The sequence below is a fragment of the Aulonocara sp. 'chitande type north' Nkhata Bay genome, linkage group LG17 (assembly GCF_057382095.1).
Source record: "Aulonocara sp. 'chitande type north' Nkhata Bay isolate Kocher_YH1m ecotype deep benthic linkage group LG17, A_spYH_male_GT1.1, whole genome shotgun sequence".
Taxonomy (NCBI): domain Eukaryota; kingdom Metazoa; phylum Chordata; class Actinopteri; order Cichliformes; family Cichlidae; genus Aulonocara; species Aulonocara sp. 'chitande type north' Nkhata Bay.
In genome coordinates, this window is record NC_141360.1 from 38,796,519 (window position 1) to 38,822,483 (window position 25,965).

At 40.8% G+C, this 25,965-nt stretch overlaps 1 protein-coding gene, 1 long non-coding RNA gene and 1 pseudogene across 13 annotated transcripts; 1 reads left to right on the forward strand and 2 right to left on the reverse strand.

Annotated features, from left to right (window-relative positions):
- Positions 1–608: 608 nt before the first annotated feature.
- LOC147310564 (sodium-coupled monocarboxylate transporter 1-like) lies at positions 609–10,924 on the reverse strand. 3 transcript variants are annotated; one of them, XM_086269816.1, is made up of 17 exons: positions 10,464–10,909; positions 9,982–10,101; positions 9,742–9,807; positions 9,580–9,631; positions 9,420–9,487; positions 8,553–8,591; positions 8,011–8,126; positions 7,761–7,901; positions 5,159–5,288; positions 4,978–5,066; positions 4,742–4,851; positions 4,548–4,615; positions 4,291–4,377; positions 2,012–2,226; positions 1,562–1,659; positions 1,340–1,428; positions 612–1,257 (listed from the first exon to the last, which is right to left on the reverse strand). In XM_086269816.1, exons 1-17 carry the CDS (start codon positions 10,686–10,688, stop codon positions 1,153–1,155), a joined length of 1,818 nt encoding a protein of 605 aa, XP_086125942.1. In that variant the 5' UTR covers positions 10,689–10,909; the 3' UTR covers positions 612–1,152. The 3 variants fall into 3 exon arrangements, with proteins under 3 accessions (XP_086125941.1, XP_086125942.1, XP_086125943.1); XM_086269815.1 differs by having other exon boundaries at positions 609–1,257; positions 9,742–10,101; positions 10,464–10,916; XM_086269817.1 differs by lacking the exons at positions 612–1,257; positions 1,340–1,428; positions 1,562–1,659 and having other exon boundaries at positions 2,066–2,226; positions 4,291–4,391; positions 9,742–10,101; positions 10,464–10,924.
- LOC147310565 (uncharacterized) lies at positions 9,510–25,919 on the forward strand. Of its 10 annotated transcripts, none has more exons than XR_015125818.1 (7): positions 9,511–10,249; positions 21,323–21,402; positions 22,119–22,193; positions 23,219–23,398; positions 23,476–23,976; positions 24,460–25,182; positions 25,325–25,919. It is a non-coding gene; the product is annotated as an uncharacterized LOC147310565 (long non-coding RNA). The 10 variants fall into 10 exon arrangements; XR_015125824.1 differs by lacking the exon at positions 22,119–22,193 and having other exon boundaries at positions 9,513–10,249; positions 24,460–24,580; positions 24,738–25,182; XR_015125817.1 differs by lacking the exon at positions 22,119–22,193 and having other exon boundaries at positions 9,514–10,249; positions 24,460–24,955; positions 25,061–25,182.
- LOC147310566 (sodium-coupled monocarboxylate transporter 1-like) lies at positions 12,404–17,824 on the reverse strand (annotated as a pseudogene).
- Positions 25,920–25,965: the final 46 nt, after the last annotated feature.

Genomic DNA, 25,965 nt, shown 5'->3' on the forward strand with positions numbered 1-25,965 from the left:
AATCCCGCGAATTATTCGCTTTCTTATAAACCATTGAATCAGATACCGAAGCAGTTAGGTTCTAAATGAAGCTTCGGACGTCACTAATCACGTGACTCTGGCCAAATGAATCAAGCTTCGATACAGTGCTTCTGAAGCAGTGTGTTGATTTTTTTGACACACGCACCGGAGCTTCAGCTTCAGCGGGCCATTACTACTTTCTACTGTTGTGTAATGGTTTCTGTGTGCTCTCTCTCCTGGCCTTCACTTTCTCCTCTTCTGCTTTGAAAAGTGTGAAAGACCATGGCCAAAAACTGAAGTTCTCAGGCTGTACAAAAATGTGAGTACACTGGTGTTAAAACAGAAAAGGCTGGGTGGTGTGCAATGCTGTAGAGCTTTAAAAATGTGTCTCTCATCTCCAAACAAGCTCCTGTATCTTGGCCGTAAATACCCTTGGGGAGCAGCGTACTACAGACAGTACCTGAAGCCAGCCTTCAATTTTCAATTCAATTTATTTTATTTATATAGCGCCAAACCACAACAACAGTCGCCTATAATATAATAATACATTCAGAGAAAAGGTTTTACTGATGTTACAGTTAGGGTCACCTGGTCCAGCCCTAACTATATGCTTTAGCAAAAAGGAAAGTTTTAAGCCTAATCTTGAAAGTAGAGATACTGTCTGTCCCCCGAATCCAAACTGGAAGCTGGTTCCACAGAAGAGGGGCCTGAAAACTGAGCGGCACCCGCAATGACGCCTCGCCGCCCTTAGCTTTGTTGACATTTGGGTTTCTTCCCACTGTAACCAAAGTACTTGGTAATATGGGGGTCATATTGTAGGGTTTACCTTGCAATATAAAGCACCTTGAAGCTGTTAGCTGTTGTTGTGATTTGGCGCTGTACAATAAATTTGAATTGGAATGTTTATCATGTGGCTTTTTATTAATAATTTGTTAATCTAAACAATAGAAACATGCAATCATCATGTACACAAGTAGATATTTGAAAGAAGTGCTTTCTACTTTTTACTGAATCACTGGAAAAATAAAAACATTATTTTCTCGCTGACAACTCAGTTCCTTTGGTCTCATTTCTTATGAAGTCAGATGAGTACAATCCTGGATTTGAGCTTTACAGCAGCTTTGTTGTGAAATTCTTCAGCTGTATCAGTCATTAAAAAGATGAGACACGGGTATTGTTGTCAAATTTCCCTACTGCAGGTTTATTGATTCCATCCTCCTTGTTTGGCTGACCAACATTGTCTGTTCCTCCCATGACCTAAGGAAGGAAAAGTACAAGACAGAATTGAGCGCCTGTCATCAGTCGGTTGCTTTTGATACCTTTGCTCTTCAGCACATACCCCATCTTTGACACGTTTGAACAGGTGATAAGAAAGAGTGTCTTCTTTCATTAGCATAAGTCTTGGGTCCACCGTCTCCCTCAATCCCCCTGAAATGATGAGTGGAAGAACAAATACAAAAAGTCCTTATGAAATAATAAGAAAATGAGATCACAGATCCATTCCCAAGTACAGGTAATTAATGACAAAATCTTTATTTATTTTATTTCATTTGTTTTTTACCTGTCAAGAGACTGATGATTATTCCAACAATAACAGATGTTAAACCTCCAATGACACCGAAGTAAAGGTAGGATGGAGAGTGCCACTGAACCGCATGTCTGGTGGTGAGAGATTAGTAGATATCTTGTTAACAAATGTCTTATTAATGTAATTACACCATATTATGAAAGTATTCTGAAGGCTACAAAGGAATTTGTGAAGACAGTTTGCAAATGAAAAATATATTCAACAAGACTAGGGCACATTTATGCTTTCCACCAGGTTTATTATTATTATTATTATTATTATTATTAATGACCTCACAACATTGCCCCTTACTATATCACTTTTTTTTAAATCATATGGCCTTTTTTTTATTTTACTATACTTTCGTTCATTATAGGAAAGCTCCGTCATCCCATCTCACCAGATAATATTTCATTCATTCAAGACAGACCCGACCACACTTACATGTCATCAGTATTCTGTCCTGGGGTTGTGGTAAAAAGAGTTGGTTCTGTTGGCAGTGGGGTAGTCCAATTGAAACTGCTACCAGTAGTAAAGTTACAACCCTCAGTGCTCAGAAAGAGAGGTCGGGTCATCTCAGGAGGAGAAGGGGATATCATCCCTATAATGCTCACAGAGACAGCTGCAGCCAATCCTGTCACGAGACCACATAGACCTCCCTGTGGACAAATATCAGAATCAGAATCTTTATTGCCATTGCGCTTTTGAACAACAAAAACTGCATGTAAACCCATTCAGTACAAGTGGAAGGGGGCACTGTTAAGAGAAACAAGTATAGATGTACGATAAATTTTAAACAAAGAAAAAAAAATAGTATGTACAAGTCTGTCTGTGAAGGTTCTCAGTCATCCAGGTCATCGTAGTCAAAGGAGCTTGCAAAGAAAAGCGTCTGGACTTCTTTAAGTTGCTTGAAGACGTTTCACCTCTCATCCGAGAAGCTTCTTCAGTTCTAAGGTCAAATGGTGGGGAGTCCCAGATTTAAACCTAGTGGGAGTATCCCCCCGCAGAGGGACAAAAGGACCCCCTGATGATCCTCTAATCGCCTGAGCCAAGGTGTGAAACTGGGTGTGGGTCCCAATCAGCCAGGGTTTCGGGTGAGCTCGTTGCACCGGCTACATAGGGGATGACAATGTTGTTGCGTCTGTCCTTCTTATCAGAATCTTATCGGTGTATCAGAAAAACTCAGGAGAGTTTTCTCCAAGCATGACATCCCGGTGTATTTCAGACCCAGCAACACGCCCAGACAAAAACTGGTTCACCCCGAAAGACAACACCCCAAAACACAGACTTAACAATGTGGTGTATGCTGTACAGTGCAGCAAGGAATGCCCAGACCTCTACATTGGAGAGACCAAACAGCCACTTCACAAGCGCATGGCACAACATAGAAGAGCCACCTCCACAGGACAAGACTCAGCAGTCCATCTGCATCTTAAGGACAAAGGTCACTCTTTTGAGGATGCCAATGTTCACATTTTGGACAGAGAGGACAGATGGTTTGAGAGAGGAGTGAAAGAAGCCATCTATGTCCACTGTGAGCGACCATCTTTGAACAGAGGCGGTGGTTTACGACACCAACTGTCTGCCATTTATAATCCAGTTTTGAGATCCCTCCCCAGACGCCTTAACGCCCACTCACATCCTGGGCCATCTGACCTCAGGAATTCGCATGATAAGGTGGGGCCAGGTTTCACAATGAACTCACCCGAAACCCTGGCTGATTGGGACCCACACCCAGTTTCACACCTTGGCTCAGGCGATTGGAGGATCATCAGGGGGTCCTTTTGTCCCTCTGCAGGGGGACACTACCACTAGGTTTAAATCTGGGACTCCCCACCATTTGACCTTAGAACTGAAGAAGCTTCTCAGATGAGAGGTGAAACTGTCACGGTGTCCTTCTGGATGCTGTAGGCTTTCCTGTGGCAGCAGGACCTGTACACCTCCTCCAGGGAAGAGTACAGCTCTTGATCACAGCTGATGATCCTCTGTGCTGTGTTGATGACCCTCTGGAGTGATGCTTACTCCTAAGCAGTACTGCTGGCAAACCACACTGGGATGCAGTGTGTCAGTGTACTTTCAATGGAGCACCTGTAGAAGGACACTAGCAGCTCCTTGGCTAAGGCGTTGTTCTTCAGGACGCTCAGGAAGTGGAGTCGCTGCTGTGCCTTCTTGATCATAGCTGTGGTGTTTGTTTTCCAGGATAGGTCACTACCCAGGTGCAGGCCCAGGAGTCAGAGACCCTCTCCAAACAGTCCCCATTAATGTGTATGGGCTGGGGGTCAGATTTGTTCCTTCTGAGGTCAACTACTATTTCTTTGGGGTTTTTTTGGTATTGACGACCAGATTGTTTCAGCTGCACCTTGATGACATATTTTCGACTTCATCCCTGTATGCAGACTCATCTCCCGTCATGATGAGCCCAATCACAGTTGTGTCATCAGCAAACTTGTTAAAGTTAATATTTACAGCATACGAATGTTGGGTGGGTGGGTGGGGGGTGCAGTCGTGAGTGTATAGAGCGTACAGCAGGGGACTCGGCACACATCCCTGAGTTTGGTCATTATTATTTTTATCCTGCTGTTAACATTTTTTTAAAAACATTAAGCATTTAATAAAGTGTTTTTTAATACTGTTAATAAGAAAAATGCTCCCGTACTATGTTATACGATGATAAATTGATGTTAGGTTGATTTAGGAAAATACCAAAATGAGAATGGACTTACTTTGGAGTTGACAAATGGACAGAGGACACCCAAACTGAACAGACCGAGTAAAGGACCCCCAGTGACCCCCCAAATGATGGACACTGCCTGTTTGAAGAGACCTGCAGCTCAAAAAACACTTTAAGAATGGTCGTATTTACTGAGGTGAAAAATTTACTTATTTACGTAACTAACATGCTTTCTAATAAACAACAACAACGTTCCTGGATGTGTTTGCCTGAACACATTGACAGCTCTGCATTAACAGATCCCTCTACCTGCATAATATGTCCCATGAGTGATGCCAGTCCAGCCATGGCAACGCATACAATTCCAAAAAACACACCTGCAAAAACATCACATCACAAAATGACATTTTTATCGACTACCAGCCGCATCCATATAGCAGTAATTAATCTAATATAACATGCAGTCTGTGTTATAAACAAACAACAGGAAACTCGTTATTTACTCAGCCCTTTGGAGATTAAGAGAAGCTTTTTCTCAGATAGTTTAATGCGTGGTTTGATCAGGTCCTCCGTGGTCACTGCAGCCATTGCGTTGATTGAAGTAGAAACTGTGCTGAACATGAAGAAATGAACCATGTTTACTCTGGACTAATGGACATAACTGACACTTCAAATGTGGCACAGCTTTAAATGTTACATGCAACATGAATAAAAATATATCAAATTATGTTGTATGAACCTCAGAGAGGCACTATAGACTGCAGCAAAAAATAGTCCTGGAAGACCTTGGTGATCTGCCAAGATATCCATCACCAAATAAGGCAACAGCTGTAAAGGAAAAAAAGATTTTTATTTTAAGATCATAAAATAACTTGAATAAAAACAAACATCCTGTGGTTTCTTTGTTTATGTGTATGGACCTGATCAGGTGATGAAACTTGTCCAGCTTTCCATGGGTCACAGTTCTTATAGAACGAATAAAGACACAGCCCTGAAATCACTGACGATGTCAGGGTGCAAACTAGGCCTAACACGTTGATGAAGAGAGCTCTGAAAAAACACAACACGAAAAAGTGACGTATGCAAACAAAAATCAGTGTAGCATAGCAAACGAGATTATATTTCTTATCACTGTATGCTGATGATGTCTAAAACGATAACTCAATATGAAGAATGTGAATGAAGTTGGAGTTAATTGAATAAGGATCCATTATTTTTTGTTTCATTTATTTTATTTACTTATCTTTTCTCCTCGTTACTATGTGGAGTGTAGGGCCGTGCAGAGAGGTTTAAAGGGGCGGATGCTCAAAGTTAAAAAGGGGCACATTGAACCAGGTTGAATAACAACAACACACATTCATCAAGAATCTAATATGGGAAGGGCAGGGCTGTGTTGATCTGAGACTGTAGACATTAAAAAGTCCATAGGAGAGATGGTAGCTGATTAAACAAGTGTCATGAGATAATAACAAAATGCAAAGATTGGTGACAGCGCTTGGAACCATAAGGCAACAAAAAACTGTGAGAAATAATTTAGGCTCTGCCTGTGATTCACTCTTTGCTTCTCTTCTTCCTTCCATCCCATCATTTCATATATCACTCTCCACTTGCTGTCTATCTGAGAACAAGGCACAACTTGCTATTGCAATAAACTATAATCTAATTATCCACACCTAACAACTCTTGCACTTAATCTATAATAAAATGATGACAGAAAAATGTTATAGCACTGCCTTTAGTAGCCTCACACAGCTCCTGCTGTTTCCTCCTCATGTCCTTACCAGGCATGTCTGGACAATGTTATATCATGAGTAATATTTTTTTTAAAAATCCATCTAAATGAAACACACACATGCACACACAATGACATTTTAGACCTTCTTCAGAATACTGTATATACTATGGGCATCATGGTGCTGATCCAGAATCTTTTTTTTAAATTTATTTATTACTAGAGCTACAATAATAAAGCAATGAGGAGGGGGAAGTAATAAATATGAAATAATGTCATTATGATGATTCCATTTGTTTCACTATCCACTCTGTGCAGGGGCAAAGCTTATTACATTTTTAAACTGTAGAGATACAATCATTTTACTGCTGTAAAATCCAAATTTTGTCTTATTTAAAATATAAATCTAATATAATCTGCTTCTTAATGTATGTTCTTTAAAATACAGCGTGTGTTTTTTTAATGTATTATAATTATTATAATGCATAATTATGTGGACATGCATATTAGATCGTTTTTTAGTGAAATATAATCCCTCCAGAAAGGCAGGAAAAGCCCGGAAACTTACTTTAAAACTAAATATGTTCTAAATACTTTAAAACTAAATATGTTCCCTAAAACGGTGACAGAGCTACAGACCCATGACAGCCTTACACAGGTAGCCAGCAGCTATGACCAGCACTACTTGTGCAGTTAATAAAAGGACAGGTAATGTTTGTCGCGCTGTTGCACACACAGCACGCTCGTTTGTTTCAGTTCGTCATTTGACACAAGACATCTTACCAACGTGTACGTAATAAGCTAATACTCCTGGGTGCTACACACTACAGTGTACGCTGTACACCTACTTACTGGTTTTGTCGCATCAGTCTGTGTCTCTGAGATAACTTGTGTTTCTCCTACAGCTCCGGACCGCTAAAAATGCGCGTGCTCTTTGTGAGCTCGTTCCCGTCTCGTAACCAGCGCGTTCTGCCGTCGAGGGCGATCATTGGTTAAATGTGATCATGTGACTGATGCAAGCCAGATCCTTTTATTTAGCAAAACTGTGATTAATAGTTAAATATTATTGTTGAGGGGCACAGACAGGACTCCGCACGCACACACATAAAAAAAAAATAATAATTTTTTTTAAAAAGTTGCCTTATCAAAAGGGCACCCATCAGGAAAGAGGCGGGTGCTTAAGCCCCTCTAGCCCCCCCTCTGCACGTGCCTGGTGGAGTGGTATATTCTGATTGTAAATTTGTTGTTTGGTTTGAGTTAGGACTGGAAATAAGTGTTAATGTTAGTTTGTTCCTTGACTTTTGGTGCCCACTTGCGAAATAAGTTGGATTGTAGATAGGGGGCAGGGTTTAATAAGAATATATTCTTCTGCCTGCTCCTTTTCACACGTGGTTGCAGTGCTTTACTGACAGAAAGTGTAGTTGGTTTGTTTGAAAGAACTAACTGTGGAAACTGTTGACCAAGTGTGAAATAAATAATTAAATTAAATTAAATTAAATTAAATTAAATTAAATTAAATTAAATTAAATTAAATTAAATTAAATTAAATTATGTCATCATTTATAATAGCTTCATAGCTATCTTTTCCGAGTTTATGATAAGAACGTGTCATTTGCCAGCAAACCCCACCAATGTAGTGTCTTTGGCTGAATCAGAATTTACATAGATGTGGAAATAGACGTGTCATATATTGTTGCTTTTTTAAAAAAAATTTTTTATTATTATTATTTTAATTATTAGTTTTGCAAGCTAAACAGGAAGGAAGGAATACATTCCTTTGAATCACTCACAATCTGGCATGTTTAATGCTCTTGCAGGAGTTGTATCTCTGAACTTGAGGTTGGTAGGTCCCATAAACTGCACTCCAACCAACTGTCCCTCCGATGACTAGTGTCCAAAAAGTGTGTCTTCTCAGAGGGTTTATGTCAAAGCTGGGATTACACAATGAAAGGATGATTTTAGTATAACACACACACACACACATACACATACACACACACACACACACACACACACACACACACACACACATATACTCACTCCACAAAGTTAATTCTTCCTCCTTCTTGGGCATCTGACAAGATAGTGGAGATTCCTCCTTTTAAGATCACACTTTTGATTATAACAGACATGTAGCCTGCAAACATTATTCCAATCTGGAAGAAAAATCAGAGATTTGTTTGGTTGGCAGATCTGTATTCTGTAACTATGTTGACAGATTTTGGTCCCAGTTATCAAATTCTTGCTAATTTACATGAATACTGCAAAGAATCAAGACATGACTCAAACGTGGTTGTGGTGTCGATAAAATTAGACTGAAACCTGATTGCAATTTAATTCAGTTTTACTTACATAGCAATGGAATATATTTATATGGTTCCAAATCATAACAAAAGGACATTATATTGTAAGATAAAGACCCTACAATCCAGAGAAAACGCCAGCAATCAAATGGCAGTGTGAACCAAAAAACTCCCTTTTAACAGGAAGAAACGTGAACGTCAGGAAGGGGCAGCCATCTACCACAACTATTTGGAGGCATTTGTGTATTTTTTTTCGTTTTATTTGATCCAGAACCCTACCTGAACAACATCTGTCCACACCACAGCTTTCAGGCCACCCTGTAACAAACGCCACAAAACAAGAAAAATCTCTGTCAAAAAGGTTAGGAAGCTGTATTTATGAACAGAATGCATAACGTGGAAATATGTGACCGTATTCTGTAGTAGAACATTTTCAGAAAGCACAAGTGATGGGAATAACGGCGTCACTAACGACGTTACTTTTTTCAGTAACAAGTACATTAATAAGGGGGGGACAGGACAATGGACAGGCGAAGGAAAAGTGCCAGAGATTACTAACAACTAATGCATCCACAGACAGCTGTATACCTCTGTTTAATCTGCAGTGGAGCAAAGTGAAAATTTGTCCTGTCTGAAGAGTCACATTTTTTGTGGAGACTGTTGAAAAGCTGAAGTCCTAGATTACCCATGAATGAGAAAACACTGTGCTCTGTAAACTACAGCAACTGGTTTCTAAGCTTTCAAATGTTTGCAGACTTTTAGAAAAAAAAAAAAAACAGGTGACGCAACACATTATGCAATCACGGTTTCAACTTTTGACCCTTAGTGATTGCAGGTGAAAACATCAAATTTTAAAAATGGGCACATATTTTTCATGAAACAAAACAAATCATTTGAATTAAATCATCCAAATGAAAACGTCAAGAAATCAGAGGTGATGTTAAATGAGAGATATTTTGTTTTAAAGGGTAAATGGGAAGGGGACCTCGTGAATTTTAGGAAAATGTAAATATTCTCATTTAATCTCTGCTGAATGTGAAAGTGGGGGTCTCTTAAGGTTCCTGGCTTAGTGATGCTCGATGAGGTTCGACTGACAATGTGATGCACTGCAGTGTGTGTGTCGTATGTAATAAATGTTTTACTAACCAGTGCACAATACAAAGTACAAACAGTGGCTGTCGAAATAATCCCACCCCACAGGTTCATACCAGTCACTGCAAAAAGAAGGGAAATTCATTAACAGGGGAAACACTCTTGTTCAAGATCCCTTCACGAACTTAACTGCTGTGAACTGGAGCTGACATACCTTGGTTCAAAGCCAGAGCTGGAGCATAAATTACAAGTCCAGTGTAGAGCAACTGTGGCAAAAAGTTAGAAAGTCACAGCAACAACATGTCTCTGCTGATACCAACGTAGTTTTATGTGCAGAAGTCAAAGCACTACAAAGATTGAACCACTGGCTTCTTACTGCGTTAAAAAAGAAGATCACCATTCCCAGGAGACGAGTGGCTCTGCTGAAACGCAGCTCCAGATACTTGGCAGAGACCAGACAGAGAAAAGACGCATATTGATACTGATACATGAAACTTCTAGTTCCCCTCACTCCCTCCAATTCAAAGCTAGTACTTTGTACACTTACTGACAGGTGTAGCCCAGCCAACAGTTTAAAATATAGCAAAAATAATGTTGAAAACAAAACCACAGTTACCTCATATGTGCTGTTGATGGCCAGTCTGTAGAAAACTGGGAGAAAGACCTCGGATGTGTACACCACTGCTATTACATAGGAAATACTTAAATAGCCAAATATGGCTCCGTAGCGATACACCTACAGACAGGTTGAAAAAGATTTATGGAAACACAAAATAGCAAAACAGCTGGTTGGCTGGTGAAACTTTGCCGGAGATCATTTGAAACGCTGATGCTGCTGATACTGAACGAGCTTTGGAGCAACATATGAACAGTGCTGAACTCTGGTGAGTAACACGAAAACTTTAAATTCGTTATTTGATTTGTTTGAAATTGAAAGCGGTGCACTCAAAGTAATGCTCGGTTAGCTGACTCCAGCCGTCTTCTAATGCACAGAAATCACAGTTTTACGCATTTTATAAAATTCTAATTTAAGCTCTGAATAAATGTTTGTGCGCTGAGGAAGCTGAGTGCAGATCCAGGACAGTCCCGACACGTTACCTCGGCTGGGTTGGAGAGCACAGTGACGGATGACATGTAGCTGGCAGTGAGGGACATGGAGACAGCCAGGGCATTGAGTTTTCGGCCCCCAGTTAAAAAGTCCCTGGAGTTTCCTTGTCTCCTGCTTCTCCAGGCGTAATAAAAACCAACAGCAGCAGACAGGAGCAGAACGACAGCAAACACCACATAGTCTGCTGCCACGAGCAAGTGAGCATCCCCGGACATTTTATCAGTCGGAGCAAAACTGAAATAAAGCTAAAGCGTTTATCAGGCAGTGTTTTGTAGATCATTGGGAAGGCGGTGTCATCACCTCCAGGTAGTCTATTAAATTGTAAGATAAATTATTCCAGGCGGTGCGCGCACGTGTCCTTTCAGGTTAAGCTCAAAGTTAATGAATAAAGTTTAGAATTTCGAGTGTGAACCCAAACACATAAAACTTGGGTAACAATAGTGCTTTGTGCCACCACCAGAAAACTGGATGCATGTTTAAAGGACCTCTTTCTTGTGCTGTGGCTGGTGGATGTCAGATAGGGACGTGCTCTTTGTCCTGGGATTTGGGTCGTTTCTGCAGATTACGCTGTGTTTGCATTTGGAACACCATGTGTATTTGTTCTGGGCCCTCTGTGATATTGTGTTAAAGGTTTGATAATCAGTTATTGCAGACACACTGTTATAGTGTTAAGGTTCAAAATTGAGGAAGGAGAATACAAACCACCCATGGTCCAGGAGCTCTTGGTCAAACAATGATTTTAATGAATACACACGTGTGGGAAGAACACTCTGTACGCCGACAGCAAGTGATCTCCGACTTCCTCAAAGCATACACAGATTTTATACCGTCAGGGCTTGTTTACTGACGCCCCTTCATGCGTCACAGATACATTTTATACATAGATCAGATCAACACCACAATGACTTTTAACCCAGAAGATCATCTTCTATTTTCATGGCTGGTACTTTCCGTTCTTGTCTTAAAGTGAATTGTTCCTCTTTCTTGCCGAGACACGACTAATCTCTCCTCTAAATAAATCTAACTCATGTGTGTGTGTGTGTGTGTTGACCCCACATGCTCTTTGTGTCACCTCTTCACCTACTAACTGTCTGTGTCTCGTCCTCAAATGCTCTTTCTTAATTCACCTGTTGCACTTCTGACCTTTCACTAGACCAGAGGCTCACGGAGACTATGTGTATGTCTTCTACTAAATAAATGTTTTAACCAAGAACCTCTACTTAAACCTTAATATGAAATGACCTGATATATAAGTGTTTTGTAAGCATGTATTGCAATTCCTTCTATGGCTCCAAATCACTTGCACAATAGATTGTCCGGACATCGCGCCGAACAAAGCTTCCAACCCCCAATTAATTGACCGAGCTCCAACTCTTTAATAAGCACAGATATGCATTGTGTATAAAATAGTCATAACTGCACCTGAAATACAAAATTAACATCATCATAAACATCTTAAGGCCATCTTAAAGCTATCTGTTACATTGTTAAAGCCTCGTCTTAGCCTGCTGCTCAAAATAACTTCCTGCTTCTGCAAACTCTCTGCAAGCCTGTTTCCTGTCAGCCTGTGACTTTTAGCCTTTCTGAAAGACACACTGTTCAACCCCTGAATGCAATATAAACTCCAGATTATATTATTAATGCAATGGTAATGATGACAATTATTTAACAATAGCAGTAAAATAATTTCCCTGCTCCACAATAGCCTCCTGAGCGCCTTTATTGAACGTGTTTAAACATTGTGCTTCTCCAGTAAAAGTAAAACAAACAGACCAAACAGGACTTCCACTGACCTCACCGATGATTATTCTTCATCAAAACATCCTAAGTGAAACCTTAAATGCTTTATATACACACGCACATGTTTAAAAAGTCCAAGTGTTTGGTAGGCCACATTTAAGATTTATGTATTTTCATGTTGTGACTTGTATCAACAGATTCTCACTACCTGAGCAAGTAGTCCCATAAGTGATGCCAGGCCAGCCATAGAAACACACAACCCTCCAATACTGCAACCTGCAACAACTTCGTGTAAAAACTGACATTTTAATCATGAAGATTTATAACTAATTCAGCTTTAGCCTCAGTCACATACCAGTGCTCAAAGGACAGAGTTCACCATGTACTGTGAACAGATCAGGTACGTACTCAGTGCTCTGGAGATGTAAAGCAATTGTCTGTCAGTCAGTGTGACATTTGGCTTGATCAGGTCCTCTAGAGTCACTGCAGCCAATGTGTTGATGATTGATGAGACTGTGCTGAGCTTAATAAAAGTTATTAAAAGGTCTGCAACCATTCACGTAACATTTGACAATCATTTAACTGATGGAACCAGCTAGGAAACAAGATGCATTAAGTACAGGATGAGGCCCAGCTTTTGATGTTGGAAACTGCAATACTTTATTAGCAAATAAAAGTATAAAACCTTAAGGTGCCACTGTAAACTGCTGCAAGAAAGAGTCCTGGGAGGCCAGGGTAGCTTTTCAGGATATCCATTACCAAATATGGCAGCAGCTATGAAGAAACAAAGATCAACTTGTTGCTTGTAAAACCACAGGCAGATCCACTAGTACTTTAAGGGAATAAGTTATGACACAGAACCTCAATACCTGATCAGAAAAAGAAATTGTTCCAGCTGTCCATGGATCAGTCCTTATAGAAAGAGTAGAGGCACAATCCTGAAAACACTGCAGATCCCAGGAACAAAGAATAACTTACCACGCTGATGAACACAGCTCTGAAAGAGACCAGGTGAAACAGTTGAAAGGATAAATTTCCATTCTTGCCAGGCTGGCATTAAGAAAAATCTACACTTGTTTATGGATGCACTGTATCCGGGTCCCATTAGTTACAAGACTGAGGGTCCTTAAATCATACCAAGTCTAGACTTTGAGTATTCTATGGTCCTGCTTGCAAGTACACTGCACTTAATAGATTAGACAAGCAGAAAGTTGACTAGCACATTTTTACACTTCCATATGCAAGCCTGAAAATTTTCCACATTTTAAGTGATATAGTATTGTTTCAGTTATAAAATCCTCCCATTAAATTATGACTCACATTCTGGCATGAGTGATACTCTTGCAGGAGTTGTATCTCTGAACCTGAGTCTGGCTAGTTCCACTGGTCATTGTCCAGCCGAGTGTCCCACCGATGGCTATGGTCCAAAATGTGTGCCACCTCAGAGGGTTCAAGTCAAAACTGGGAAAACCGTATACCTATGAATCATCTAAAGTGAAGTGACAATTGTGCAACTTTATTCATATTTAAAAAAACAGTAACTACAGACCCTAATGATTTCACGCAAATGCATCAATATGACCCGTAACTCCTTATATGACTGATGATGGATGACTAAGAGCCTACACAGATATGTCAATGAGGTTTCCAGGAAAAACTGGCCTGGTGTTTGTCACAAGACAATACTGTAGTGAAAAGGCAGAATAATATTTGCTCAGAAAAGTTAATGTGATTTTAAACCCCAGCACTGTAACATATTCAGCATCTTTGCAATCTATCCAAATAAGCCCGAGTAAGAGTAGATTAGAGTACGCTAATATGGTCAAACATGTCAGAAGTTGCTGCAGGGATGTCAAAGCCTTAGCACTGCAGGAGACATGGGCTGAACCAGTCACTTCCTTTCTGTACAGTTTAATTATACATTTAAATATAGCTGCAAATCCATCAATGGACCATCTTAAAATGTAAGAAATGTGTAAAGTTTAAAAATTGTTGGAGGTCTTTACTGTTGACCCACTTTTAAAAAAAAATAATAATAATTGATTGTTCTTTCTTATCTACTTTGGTCAGAGTCTCTGGTAGACCAATTATGGCCCCTTGGCCTTACGTTTGACACCCCTGGGCTATTGAGTCGTTTTGACTTATTCATTTAGAGCGGTTTAAAAAAAAATAAAAAAATGTTTGCCTTTACCTGGACAATCACTCCCTATATTGGGGTTCAGCCAGAGTTCTTTGGCTTATTTTCAGACTATAGTACAGAAGCAATTTGTTTCCAGAAGTTCAGTCTATCAACGTGCCTAGTTCAAGTACTGTGATTTAAATCCAAGTAAAGAAAGCAGTGCTTTTGTTGCACTCAGTTCCAACAGTGGGGCTCAAATACACACTTTAATGTACTGTACATTTCTATCATTTGAATTATGGTGCAAAATTGTACTCAATTTGCCAAAACAATTCCTCAGTATTGAGATGCAAGGGTTTGAATATGCAGGCTCTTAAAGTTACTTTACTTTCTTCCCTTATACTCACTCCAGAAAGTTCAGTCTTCCTCCTTGTGAATTGGACAGAATAGAGACTCCTAAGGAGAGACACTTGGATATGACACAGAAGGCCGGCTAACATTATTCCAACCTAGAAGATAAAAATCGGATTATATCAAGACATTTACCCCACTGCTACAACTAGAATTCAAGTTTAATTGTGATTTAGAATTAAAGCCAAATGTCCTGGCACTCGAAATTGACTCATTTGATATTCTTCTATGTAGGCTATGTAGCATTAACAGTAATCTTGCGTGTCGAAGCCTACCTGGAAAACATCTGTCCAAACCACTGCCTTCATTCCACCCTGAAATAATGAGCCCATTTAAATCCAGACAGTCAAAGCAAGAAACAGTTCAGTTTAAGGGAAATGTATAGCAGAGAGAGAGATGACTTTTGCAGCTTTTGTTGTTCCATACCAATGCGCAGTATGCCGTACAGACCATTTGTCATGGTCCTGGGTCGGTGACCCAGCGCTTTTAGTTTGTTATCATTTTCTAGATGATGATTGTTTAAGTTCTGTGTTATTTTCGATCTGCCTCTGAGTCTGCGTCTGTATCTGTCTGTCTATGGTGTCTCCCCATCTGGTTGTGAATCTGTCTGTTTAGTTCAATGTCTTGTCTGGTTCCATGTATCTGAGTTTCCTGTTTTATTGTGAAGGTCCGTGTCATATGTGAGTGTGATCAGTTTACGTTTCCCCTGTCCCGTCAGCCCAGATTCCTCCCAGCTGTGTTGCCCTCCTGTCTCGCATCCCCTGATTACTGGTGTGTGTATTTAAGCCCTGTGTGTTCTCCTGCCTGTTGCCGGTTCGTCTGTGTTCCTCCGTGTCAGTCTGTGTAACTCTGTGTCAGTCTGTTACCCTGTGTTCCACGGTGTCAGTCTGTGTTCCTCCGTGTCAGTCTGTGTTCCACGGTGTCCTGTTCCTCGTCTGCGTCTCTCTGCTATTCATCATCCGTTGTCATATGCTCCCAGGTCTGTTATTTTAGTTCTCCCAGTTTAGGTGTCTTTAGTTGTTTGTTATGCCCCACTGTTTGTTTGCCACTACACCTCTGTAAATAAAACCACCGGTATCTCATCCACTGCCTGCATCTTGGGTCCTCCTTCTAAATCCACACGGCTCGCCTCGGCAGCCGTGACACCATTCCTGTTACCACGATTACCACCCACAGATTCCAGCCAGTCACTGCAGAGAAGTGGGAACATTTAAGATACTGGTCACTCAAGTACCCACAAGTTTACTTGTGCAGTAATGTTTCCTGAACCTGTCAGCTTTGGCCTGACTATACCTTGATTTAATGCGAGGGCTGGAGCATAAATTGCAAGTCCAGACAAAAGGAGCTGTGGTTAAAAAAAAAAAAAAAAAGGACAAATGGCCATCTGGTTACAGATATGTGGCCCTAGCCAAACACGTCTTAAAACTTGCTTACTCCCATACTCGCTGTTTGAATAATAGCGAGGAATGTTACCAGCAGACGGGTTACTTTGTTATAACGCAGCTCCAGATACTTGGTAGAGAAGACAGTTACTCATACAGCATCCAAACAGACTTTTTTTAAAAAACAAACAAACTAGTGGTGCATTTATTGTACCATAGAGCAGTCTAATTAAAAAACAAACAAACATTTTATTACACAATAAATCATAACTGGTTTAACCAGAAACCAAATAAGCTGATTTCTTCCCTTTAAATTACGGATGTTTTTATTACAGCGTGGATATTAGATATTTTAGTATTATGGGAGCATTTACTGGGTACTTTTTTTGATGATATTAGACAGAAGATTCTGTGACTCAACAAGGCTCTTTATGTTAACCGTCATTTTCTCTTGCTGTGTCAACTGAAGATTTTATGGTGTGAAAGTAGATACTAAGGTTTGAGGGAAAACACCAACAAATCACTCTTTTACTTATCACTCCCTTGCAGAAGATGTTTATGTGAAGACCATCTGGGTTGTGTCAGAACTCACGGATGTAGGAGACCTCTGTATAAGATTTATAGGCCTTGTGAGTGTATCTTTATTGCCCTTGCTGAACAAAGGATTCCAACTGTCGAAGGACACCACCCCACCCAGTGGGCAGGGTCTGAACTGAAACCTGTTGTCTGCCTATAAAAACTGCTGCACAAAAGAATAAACAGAGTTAGTTTGGGATGACAATCTAGAACAGTCTCCGCGTCTTCTTGTTCTTCCAAACTGCTCCCGGTACTCCGGCCGGTGCCGTAATTAACTGTTGATCATATTTGAGTGTTACTTGAGAATATTCTAATTGTTATAGGTTAAAGGCTGAACTCTGATGATGAAAGCCCAGGCCTCAAAGAAACCCAGAATGGAGTTTCTTAAAATTATCAAACTCATTTTTCATCGTGGGCCAAATGGACTGGACCAGTTAAACTACCGTCAGTGTAAAGACATGTAATGCACATTTCATCTGAGATATTTTAAATATAAAAGTCATACTTCCAATAATACAGCTTGGAATATTTTATTAGCTAACAGAATGTTTTTACTATAAACTCAAAGTTCTATGCAATTAGTTTTTCTGTTACTTAAATGTTGTATTAATTGCCACGAGGAAGGTCCTTATACTTATGCAAGTACAGTTTAAAGTCAAATATTCGCAGGGAAAGCCAATCACAGGAAAAAATGAAAGTGCAATGAGAGAATTTTAATCTGAGGCCAATCCCGCACATTACCTCTACCGGAATGGATATCAGTATGATGGACGACAGGTCGCTGGCGGTCAGTGACAGGGAGACGGGCAGAGCGGTGAGTTTTCGATCTCCGGTTAAGAATTCCTGGGTATTTTGCTGCCTTCTTCCGATCCAAGCGTAGTGTAAGCCGATGGTTGCGGACACCAGCAGCATCAACACAAAAACTGCATAGTCCGCTATGTGCAACGAGTCAGCTCCAGCCAAGTCCTCACACATTTTGTTACAAGTCAGAGCAAAACTAACTATAACGCCAGATAGGCCTTTACAAATCACTGCGAACCCTGCTCTCCATGACGCACAAACTCGCTATGTGTCCGAGCTCTTCAGCTTATATATTCCTAAACACCTATAGTTATGTTCGTTGTTAGCCACAACCTCCACAGGTGACGCTGATTAAGACTCCTGATTAAGGCTGTGCACTGATTGGAAACAGGCGGGTAATGAGGGAGAACATGTTTTGTTCGTTTCTACATGAGCTTTGTGTGATTTGATAAGTATCTGAGGCTGAGACCACAGGACTGTAAAACATGATTGCTGGGCTTCATATCTGTACTGAACAGTCATATAAGTAGTGATGGGCAGATGAAGCTTCATGAAGCACTGAAGCTTTTCATCCAATTGGTTCATCCCAGCGCAAAGCTTCTTGAAGCTTCATTTGCTCTAGTAGGAGACCTACTGGACGTAAAAATATTAGTTGGCATGAATTTGAAGAGTGTGGCCTTTTGCACACAGCCTGTAAATGTCAACAACACAAGGAGTGTGTAAAACATGTATATTGTAGTGATGGCAGCATACTGTGTATATTTATACTGGCAGTATGGAAAATGATTATTTGGAAATGCTTAAAATGGAAATGATCATTTACTGTGAGGTGTGGTTGGGGTGTGGACAGTAGTTGTCCTCCTCTTCTTAGCTGGCTCCATTCTCTCCTGACTTTCTCTCCTCACTCTCATAAACCTCCAAACTGTCTCCAAACTCTCACTAACCGCAACTCTCCATCAAACATCCACATTTTTGAATGAAGTCTGAGGGGTTTATATCGCTGTCATATCTCGCGGCAAAGTTCGAACCACTTCATGAACCAGTCACGTGGTACAGCCGGGCAGCGAGGCTTCGGACGTCATCATTTTCAGCTCCTCCCATAAATGAAGCAAGGCTCGATACGCGCATCGCGGAAACGCCCCCTCAATTACTCGACACAGGCTTCGAAGCCTCGATACAGAACGTCACATCACTACATATAAGATTAGCTAGTAAATAACAATTAGTTAATGTTGTTCATGTTCACTAAAGTCAGTGTAAATATGAGATGACCAATACTATAGTTATTATATTAATCATTATAGGTTATTACAGCAGTGAGTTTGAACTCTCAAATCAAATCACTTCTATTGTGACATCACATGTGCAGGTACACTGGTACAGCACATGTGAGTGAAATTCATGTGAGTGAACTCTGTGTCAAATACTGAGCTTCAGTAAAGATTCAAGTTGCAGTTATTTATATGTCCTGTCACCTTAAATCTTCACTCAAAGACAATTATCTTTGACAGTGTATATGTATATGTATTATATTTAACCTCCTAAGACCCGAACTCTTCCATGACATGCATTTTTAATTTCTCTTTGATATCTGGGCATATTGGTGCCTGATGAATGTAAAAACAGAGAATTATCAGATTTTTTTTACCTTATTTTTGTTTTTAAGAACAATAAGAGCCACATATGAGGATATCCGTTTAAAATATTTGATAGAACAGTGGCAGTATAATGTCCTCGTACGTGGATATCAGGCCCATGTAGAGCAAAATTGAGTATTTTGGTCTAAATAACCCAAAATGTGATGTCCACATGGGGCAGCACGGTGGCACGGTGGTTAGCACTGTTGCCGCACAGCAAGAAGGTCCTGAGTTCAATTCCACCATCAGGCCGGGGTCTTTCTGTGTGGAGTTTACATCAGAATCAGAATACTTTATTGATCCCTGGGGGAAATTATTTTTTGTTACAGTGCTCCATTTTAAACCAACATTAAGACAAGACAGACAATACGCTAACTAAGAATAGTACAATATATACATATATATACATACATACATACATACATACATACATAAGTCACTTATAAATAAATATTTGGAAAAGAAACATGTGTAGCTGTAGCAGCAAACAGTGTGTTAAGTGGATGCGTTGTACAGGGAGATGGCCACAGGCAGGAATGATTTCCTGTGTCGTTCAGTGGTGCTTTTCGGTAATCTCAGTCTCTCACTGAACGAGCTCCTGTGGCTGACCAACATGTCATGGAGTGGGTGGGAGGTGTTATCCAACATTGTCTTTATCTTGGACAGCATCCGCCTCTCCGACACCACCTTGAGGGAGTCCAGCTCCATCCCCACAACATTGCTGGCCTTACGGATCAGTTTATTAAGTCTGTTGGCATCTGCGACCCTCAGCCTGCTCCCCCAGCATGCAACAGCATAGAGGATCGCACTGGCCACAACAGACTCATAGAAAATCCTCAGCATTTTCTGGCAGATGTTGAAGGACCTCAGTCGCCTCAAAAAATAGAGACGACTCTGGCCCTTCCTGTAAAGTGCTGTGGTGTTTTTAGCCCAGTCCAGTTTATTGTCAATGTGTACTCCAAGGTATTTATAGTCCTCCACAATGTCAACACTGACCCCCTGGATTGAAACAGGGGTCAAGTGTTTCCTGGTCTTCCTGAAGTCCACAATCAGTTCCTTGGTCTTTGCCACGTTGAGCTGCAGATGATTCTGCTCACACCACGTGACAAAGGAGTCGACCACAGCCCGGTACTCTGTCTCATCATCCCTGCTGATGCATCCAACCACCGCAGAGTCATCAGAAAACTTCTGAAGATGGCAGGTCTCTGTGCAGTGGCTGAAGTCTGTGGTGTAGAGGGTGAAGAGGAAGGGGGAGAGGACAGTCCCCTGTGGTGCCCCTGTGTTGCTAATCACCTTGTCAGACACACACTGTGGGAGACGTACATATTGTGGTCTTCCTGTCAGGTAATCAACAATCCAGGACACCAGAGAAGCATCCACCTGCATCGCTGCTAACTTATCACCCAGGAGGGTCGGCCTGATGGTGTTGAAAGCACTGGAAAAGTCAAAAAACATGACCCTCACAGTGCTCGCCGGCTTACATGTTCTCCCCGTGTCTGCGTGGGTTCCCTCTGGGTACTCCGGCTTCCTCCCACCGTCCAAAGACATGCAGTTTGTGGGGATAGGTTAATTGGATAATCCAAATTGCCACTGAGTATGAATGGTTGTCTGTCCTTGTGTGTTAGCCCTGTGACAGACTGGCGACCTGTCCAGGGTGTACCCCGCCTCTCGCCCCATGACAGCTGGGATTGGCTCCAGCACCCCCCGCGACCCTGAAAAGGATAAGCGGTAGCGAATGGTAACACGTTCTCACTCCCAACTCGTCAAACGTGTGACGCATGGTCAGGCTCCCTCTGCTGCACTTATGGACGCGCAGGGTACCCCTCTCGCGTCGGGAATTGACGTGAAGGGTCCTCCGATTGAAGAGATTGCCGGGAAGTGCCTGTTGTCGGTATATTTAGACATTTTCCAAATCACATTGTAGTGACGTATACAGAACACAATAAATTATATAATGTAAACAACTACCTGAAAAACAGGTAGAACAATACTTTTGTATCGTTTATTGCATTTACGGAGGGAGTGATGTATGCTGGGTAATGGCACAGCTAGCGACTGGGTGACTTTATTCACCCGCTTCGGCTGTTATCAGTCCATACATTAGCGTTATTAGCACAAACCAGTCCCATAGATATGGGCCATCTCCTGCTAGATTGTTCAGAAGGTTGTTCTCATCCATCCAGATGGAGGATCACTAACAGGAGCGTGGGAAGACTCCAGAATCCACTCTGGCTGGAATCCGGTGGATATGCAGTGTGTACAGGTAAGACCATTTAAACGGACAGCATTTATAGAATGACTATTAAAAGTCAGCGAGTGTCAGTAATGTTAATGTGGTTATGTTAGTAATACACCGAGTGCTAATATAACAGCTTTAAGATGCATTTGTAGATGTTATTACGTGTTTTACCGTCTTTATGGTGCTAGCTTAAAGTTACGGTGTAAACGTTAGCTTATATTGGAGTAAAGCTGTTACTGGTTAAACGATGTTAGCACAGAAATATTAGCTTCTGTCATGACTGATGAAGTTACTAGTTAATAAAGTTTCCAGTAAAGTGATTAATCGCAGCCACAGACTGACAGCAAATATCTCGATTAGCTTCAGTGCATCTGTAATAAATATGTGCAAGTTTCAGTGCTTCGTTTAAACTGTATGATACTTATACTGACCCAGGGTCAGTGTAAAATACAATCCTAGCTGTGTGAACAAAGCCTGGCTCCTTTAATCCTGCATGACAAACCTCAGGATGCAGGTTATTATTACTCTTTCCTGCTGGCACACCTGTCACACCTGAGAGTCAGCTAGAAACGTACAGTGACGTGGACATCATGCAAAGACTGCCAGACTCTGTAATACTGCAAATGATCAGTGACTCAGGTTAACACTAAACTTTAAACAGTACCTCTGTGTCTCTGTGTGCTGAACATCTAGGATTGAGTCAGGCTGCATCAGCTGAAGCTGTTATTTGTATATATCAGTATTTTTTATTCAGGTGTGGGGAAAATACGTAAGACTGCAGTGAAGCGATGCACCAGATGAATCCCTGGCCAAAGGTATCGTACTTAAATCAGACTACTGATCCAGCCACATCAGCCTTTTGTGAGGTCTGTTTAAAGTAGACTAAAAGTGAACTGCAGGTTCCTGAGAGGTGGACTGTGAGCACAGAAACACATGTTCATACATACAGCTGCAGCAAACTTACATTAATTTTAAATAGATTTGTTACTCTGATGTCTGTCTCTGTGTTAGTCCTCTGACAGACTGGTGACCTGTCCAGGTGTGCTCTACCTGTGACTACTGGGACAGGCTCTAGCCTCTGTAATAGAAATGTTCTGTTATTCTCATTTTAAGTATTTAAGTGCTTATGCATATGCTTAGTTGTGACACTGTTATAGACTGTTCAGTGAAAGTTTCTAAAACTAGATGAACTTACTTCAGCGTCAGCAGTTTGAGAAAACAACTCCCTTTACAGGTGCTGATAAGGCCAAGGGCACAAAACAGCTTAACCATTGATCCGTTGAAGTGTGGTAGGATCAGTTTGTAACTTCCTCCCTCTTCCTTGGAATGCATAAAGGAGGAGGAGCACCACTTCTGTGGCAGCGCTGACATGACTGAACTGTGATGTTTGATGTGTGTTGGCGCAGTAATAAATAGCTTGATCACAGCTCTTTCTGTGTTGCAGACTTTATTTCAAAAATTCCACGACCCCCCCCCCCCCACCCTCCCACTGTGAACCTGAATTGAATATTCAGAAGACATTTGTTTAAATAGTTCTACAAATCTGAGCTGTCGGTGTGTCCTTGGATTGTGTGGTAATAATATTAGAGCCTGCAATCTTTCTTACTGAATCTCTACTATGAGTCATGTTACCTGAGATTAATTCTATGTTTACCTGTCAGCCTGGACGAATGTGCTGTGTGAAGGAAATTAAATTAAATCAGATCTGAACATTTGAGGAACCTGGTCATATTTAATTGAAATATGAACCAGTGATTTTTTTGATTGCTGATTCCAAGATAGTCTTTGTGGAAATCCTGTTTGGCTTTTTGTCATTTTAATTCTCTTCTCTGTTTTCCAGAACAGTTCTCCACAGTCGCTGTCCACATGGGTCAGTGGGACCAAGAAGCACTCTGCTAATGTGGGACTCTGACCAGCAACATCCAGCAGGACCCAGACAGCGTTTTCTATCTCCCAGCTGGAGTTTTTGTTTGTCAGTGACTGGAGAGTCAGATTTTTGTTGAGCTTCACACTTGCAGAGGTAAGTCAGTTTGCAGAGATCCCTCCCACCCTGGCTTTTATGTGCTAGATTTCTTATCTGAAACGGTAATATTTCAGTGACTGCTGCTTCTACACTCTACTGATCCCTGATGGGAGAATCATCAATTTTGGCAACAAAGAAGCCTGGTGGATGTTTGTTTACAGTCTGATGATGGGACATCATGCTCTGCATCTTCAAAGTTTGCCTCCTCATTATTATTCATACCCAGTAATGTGAAGTATGCTCATATCTACTATAACTGAACCAACCTGGTGCTCTTCATTTATGGAGGCTGTTGAGTCTGAATGTTGGATGTTGTGTATCTCGTGTTCTCTGGGCTTTGTTGTCCTCAGTCTTTTTGCAGGATCAGAAAACAAAACCAGGAGGCGCGTAAATGTTTCTTTTCCATGATGTTTCTTCAAATGTTTCTTCTGGATGATGATAAGACTGTGACACAGGATGCCACCTTTGGTCTTGTGATGAAGCAAAGCTCAGGAAGAAGTGTGATTAAATGGTACCCACATGTGTGCTGCTGAGAAGGATGTACAGGGGCACCTGCAGCCAAATCCAAGCTTCAGGTTAGTTGTAGTTGCAGAACGCTATAGACTGAGACAGCTGAGGCATCAAATGTTTGATTAAACGGATGAAAAAGAGAAGTTTCTTCCCTATAATTATCACTTCTTAAAATCTGTAGCAACTTCAAGTCTGTCAGCGTGCTGAGCATGCTCAGAATGTGACAATATATTTTTGTTCAATATTTAATTTCTTTCAGTTGCAATTGTTAAATGAAAAAAAATATATATATATTCTTATAATTTAGCAAACTAATTTATCAAAAGAAATATACATATATCTGTATTAGTTTTAATAAATTAATTTGACAGCTGTATTGAAAATACCATATTGTATTCATACAGAATCAGTTTGGTATCATTGTTTGTCTGATTGTTGAAACTAAGAGTTGCTTTGATCTGTTTAGATCTAAAGTATCCAAAGTTGAGCTCTGATGTTTCTTCACCCTTGTGTGTGTGATATGTGATTCCTACATGCTGGCAGAGCAGCAGTTTGTGCTCACAGATGGTGACGGTGTGGAGAGACGGTGGTGTTTCCTCAGAAGAACCAGCAGAGTCACTTGCTGACTGATGCTCGTCTGCACTGCACAGAGGAAATCAGCTGACCGAGGTTTGTCCAGTGACGTGTTATGAATGTATATTTGTTTTATGCTTACAGTTATGTTTTTCTTGACAGAGGCTCTGCAGAGGTTAGACAAAGCAGAGAAAACATGTGCTTTACATTTTACTGTGATTTATTGAGATATTTGTTGCCTGATGTTCAGCAGGAATGGAGAAATAGAATCAAAGGGAGATGTTTTTGCTGTTTTTGTAATGATGTAAGTAAATCTTCAATATTATTTATTTGCTTGGTTATATTAGGAGTGTTTCTGAGTGAGGGGGGAGGAGTCATCATCCAGGTAAAGTGACGTGGATCAGTGGATACACTTGTCTCCCCTTTAAAGGAGACACTCTTAGAGAGAGACGATTAGAGTCATCCTTAAATGTTAGTGCTTTCAAATACACAAACATTTTTAAAGGACAAAAATGAACATCCAACTTTGACTGTAATACAAAATAAATCTTTGCATGTGTGTTTTCAAACTCTCAGATGGGCAGCATATCAGTCTTGGACTGTCTAACCTGCCGGAGCAGCACTGAATGACCACCACACATGAGCATGTTCCTGCAACATTCAGCATCTGATCCTTCATCTGTGTGCTGCTGCTTTTGGTAAGTAGAGTTACCCAACTACAGTAACTCTAAACACATGCCATCCATTTCTAACGGCCTGGTTACTTCCTGTCAGTTACTTTAGAAACCAAGTGGTCACCTGACCTAACACTGTTTCTTCTTCTTCCCCTTAATGTTCAAGTGTCACATGTCAAACAGCTGGAGAGGAAACTACACCAGTGTACTGGGATGTTTCACCAACACGTGCCAGATGCTGTTCCTTCATGGTGACATCACCAGAGACAGCCCCACCCACCTCAGGACCTCGCCATTGATCATGATGATTATAATGATGACAGCGAGCGGAACTAAGACTGTAAAAATCCACGACCAGAATTTTTCTTTCTAATTATTAATGAATACTGAGCCTCTTTCTGTGTTTTGTCTGTTTTTTGTTTTTTTTTACCTCATTTGTTACTAACAAAGTTCACAAACTCACACAGTTTACATTCTGTATGTTTCCATCTTTACCAGCCACACTCTAACTGCATTTAAGAAAATGATCCTTAGAAATCGTCCTTTTTCTCTTTTGTAATTGATGATAATTCAGTGAATATACTGCGCTGCTTCCTTCTATTGCGTCACACATTGCTTTATGTTTTTCAGTGTCCAGTTATTTTTTACTGCTGTTTGAATTCTCTGTATGTTTGACCCTGTAGACTGTTTGATGGACTGCTTGTCTTCCTGTTTGTAACCGCCGCCTGTTTTTTAATAAAGATTTGGATTTCTGACTTCAACACAGCCTCTGCGTGTCCTCCCTTTGTGTCCTCTTCCTCTGTGAAT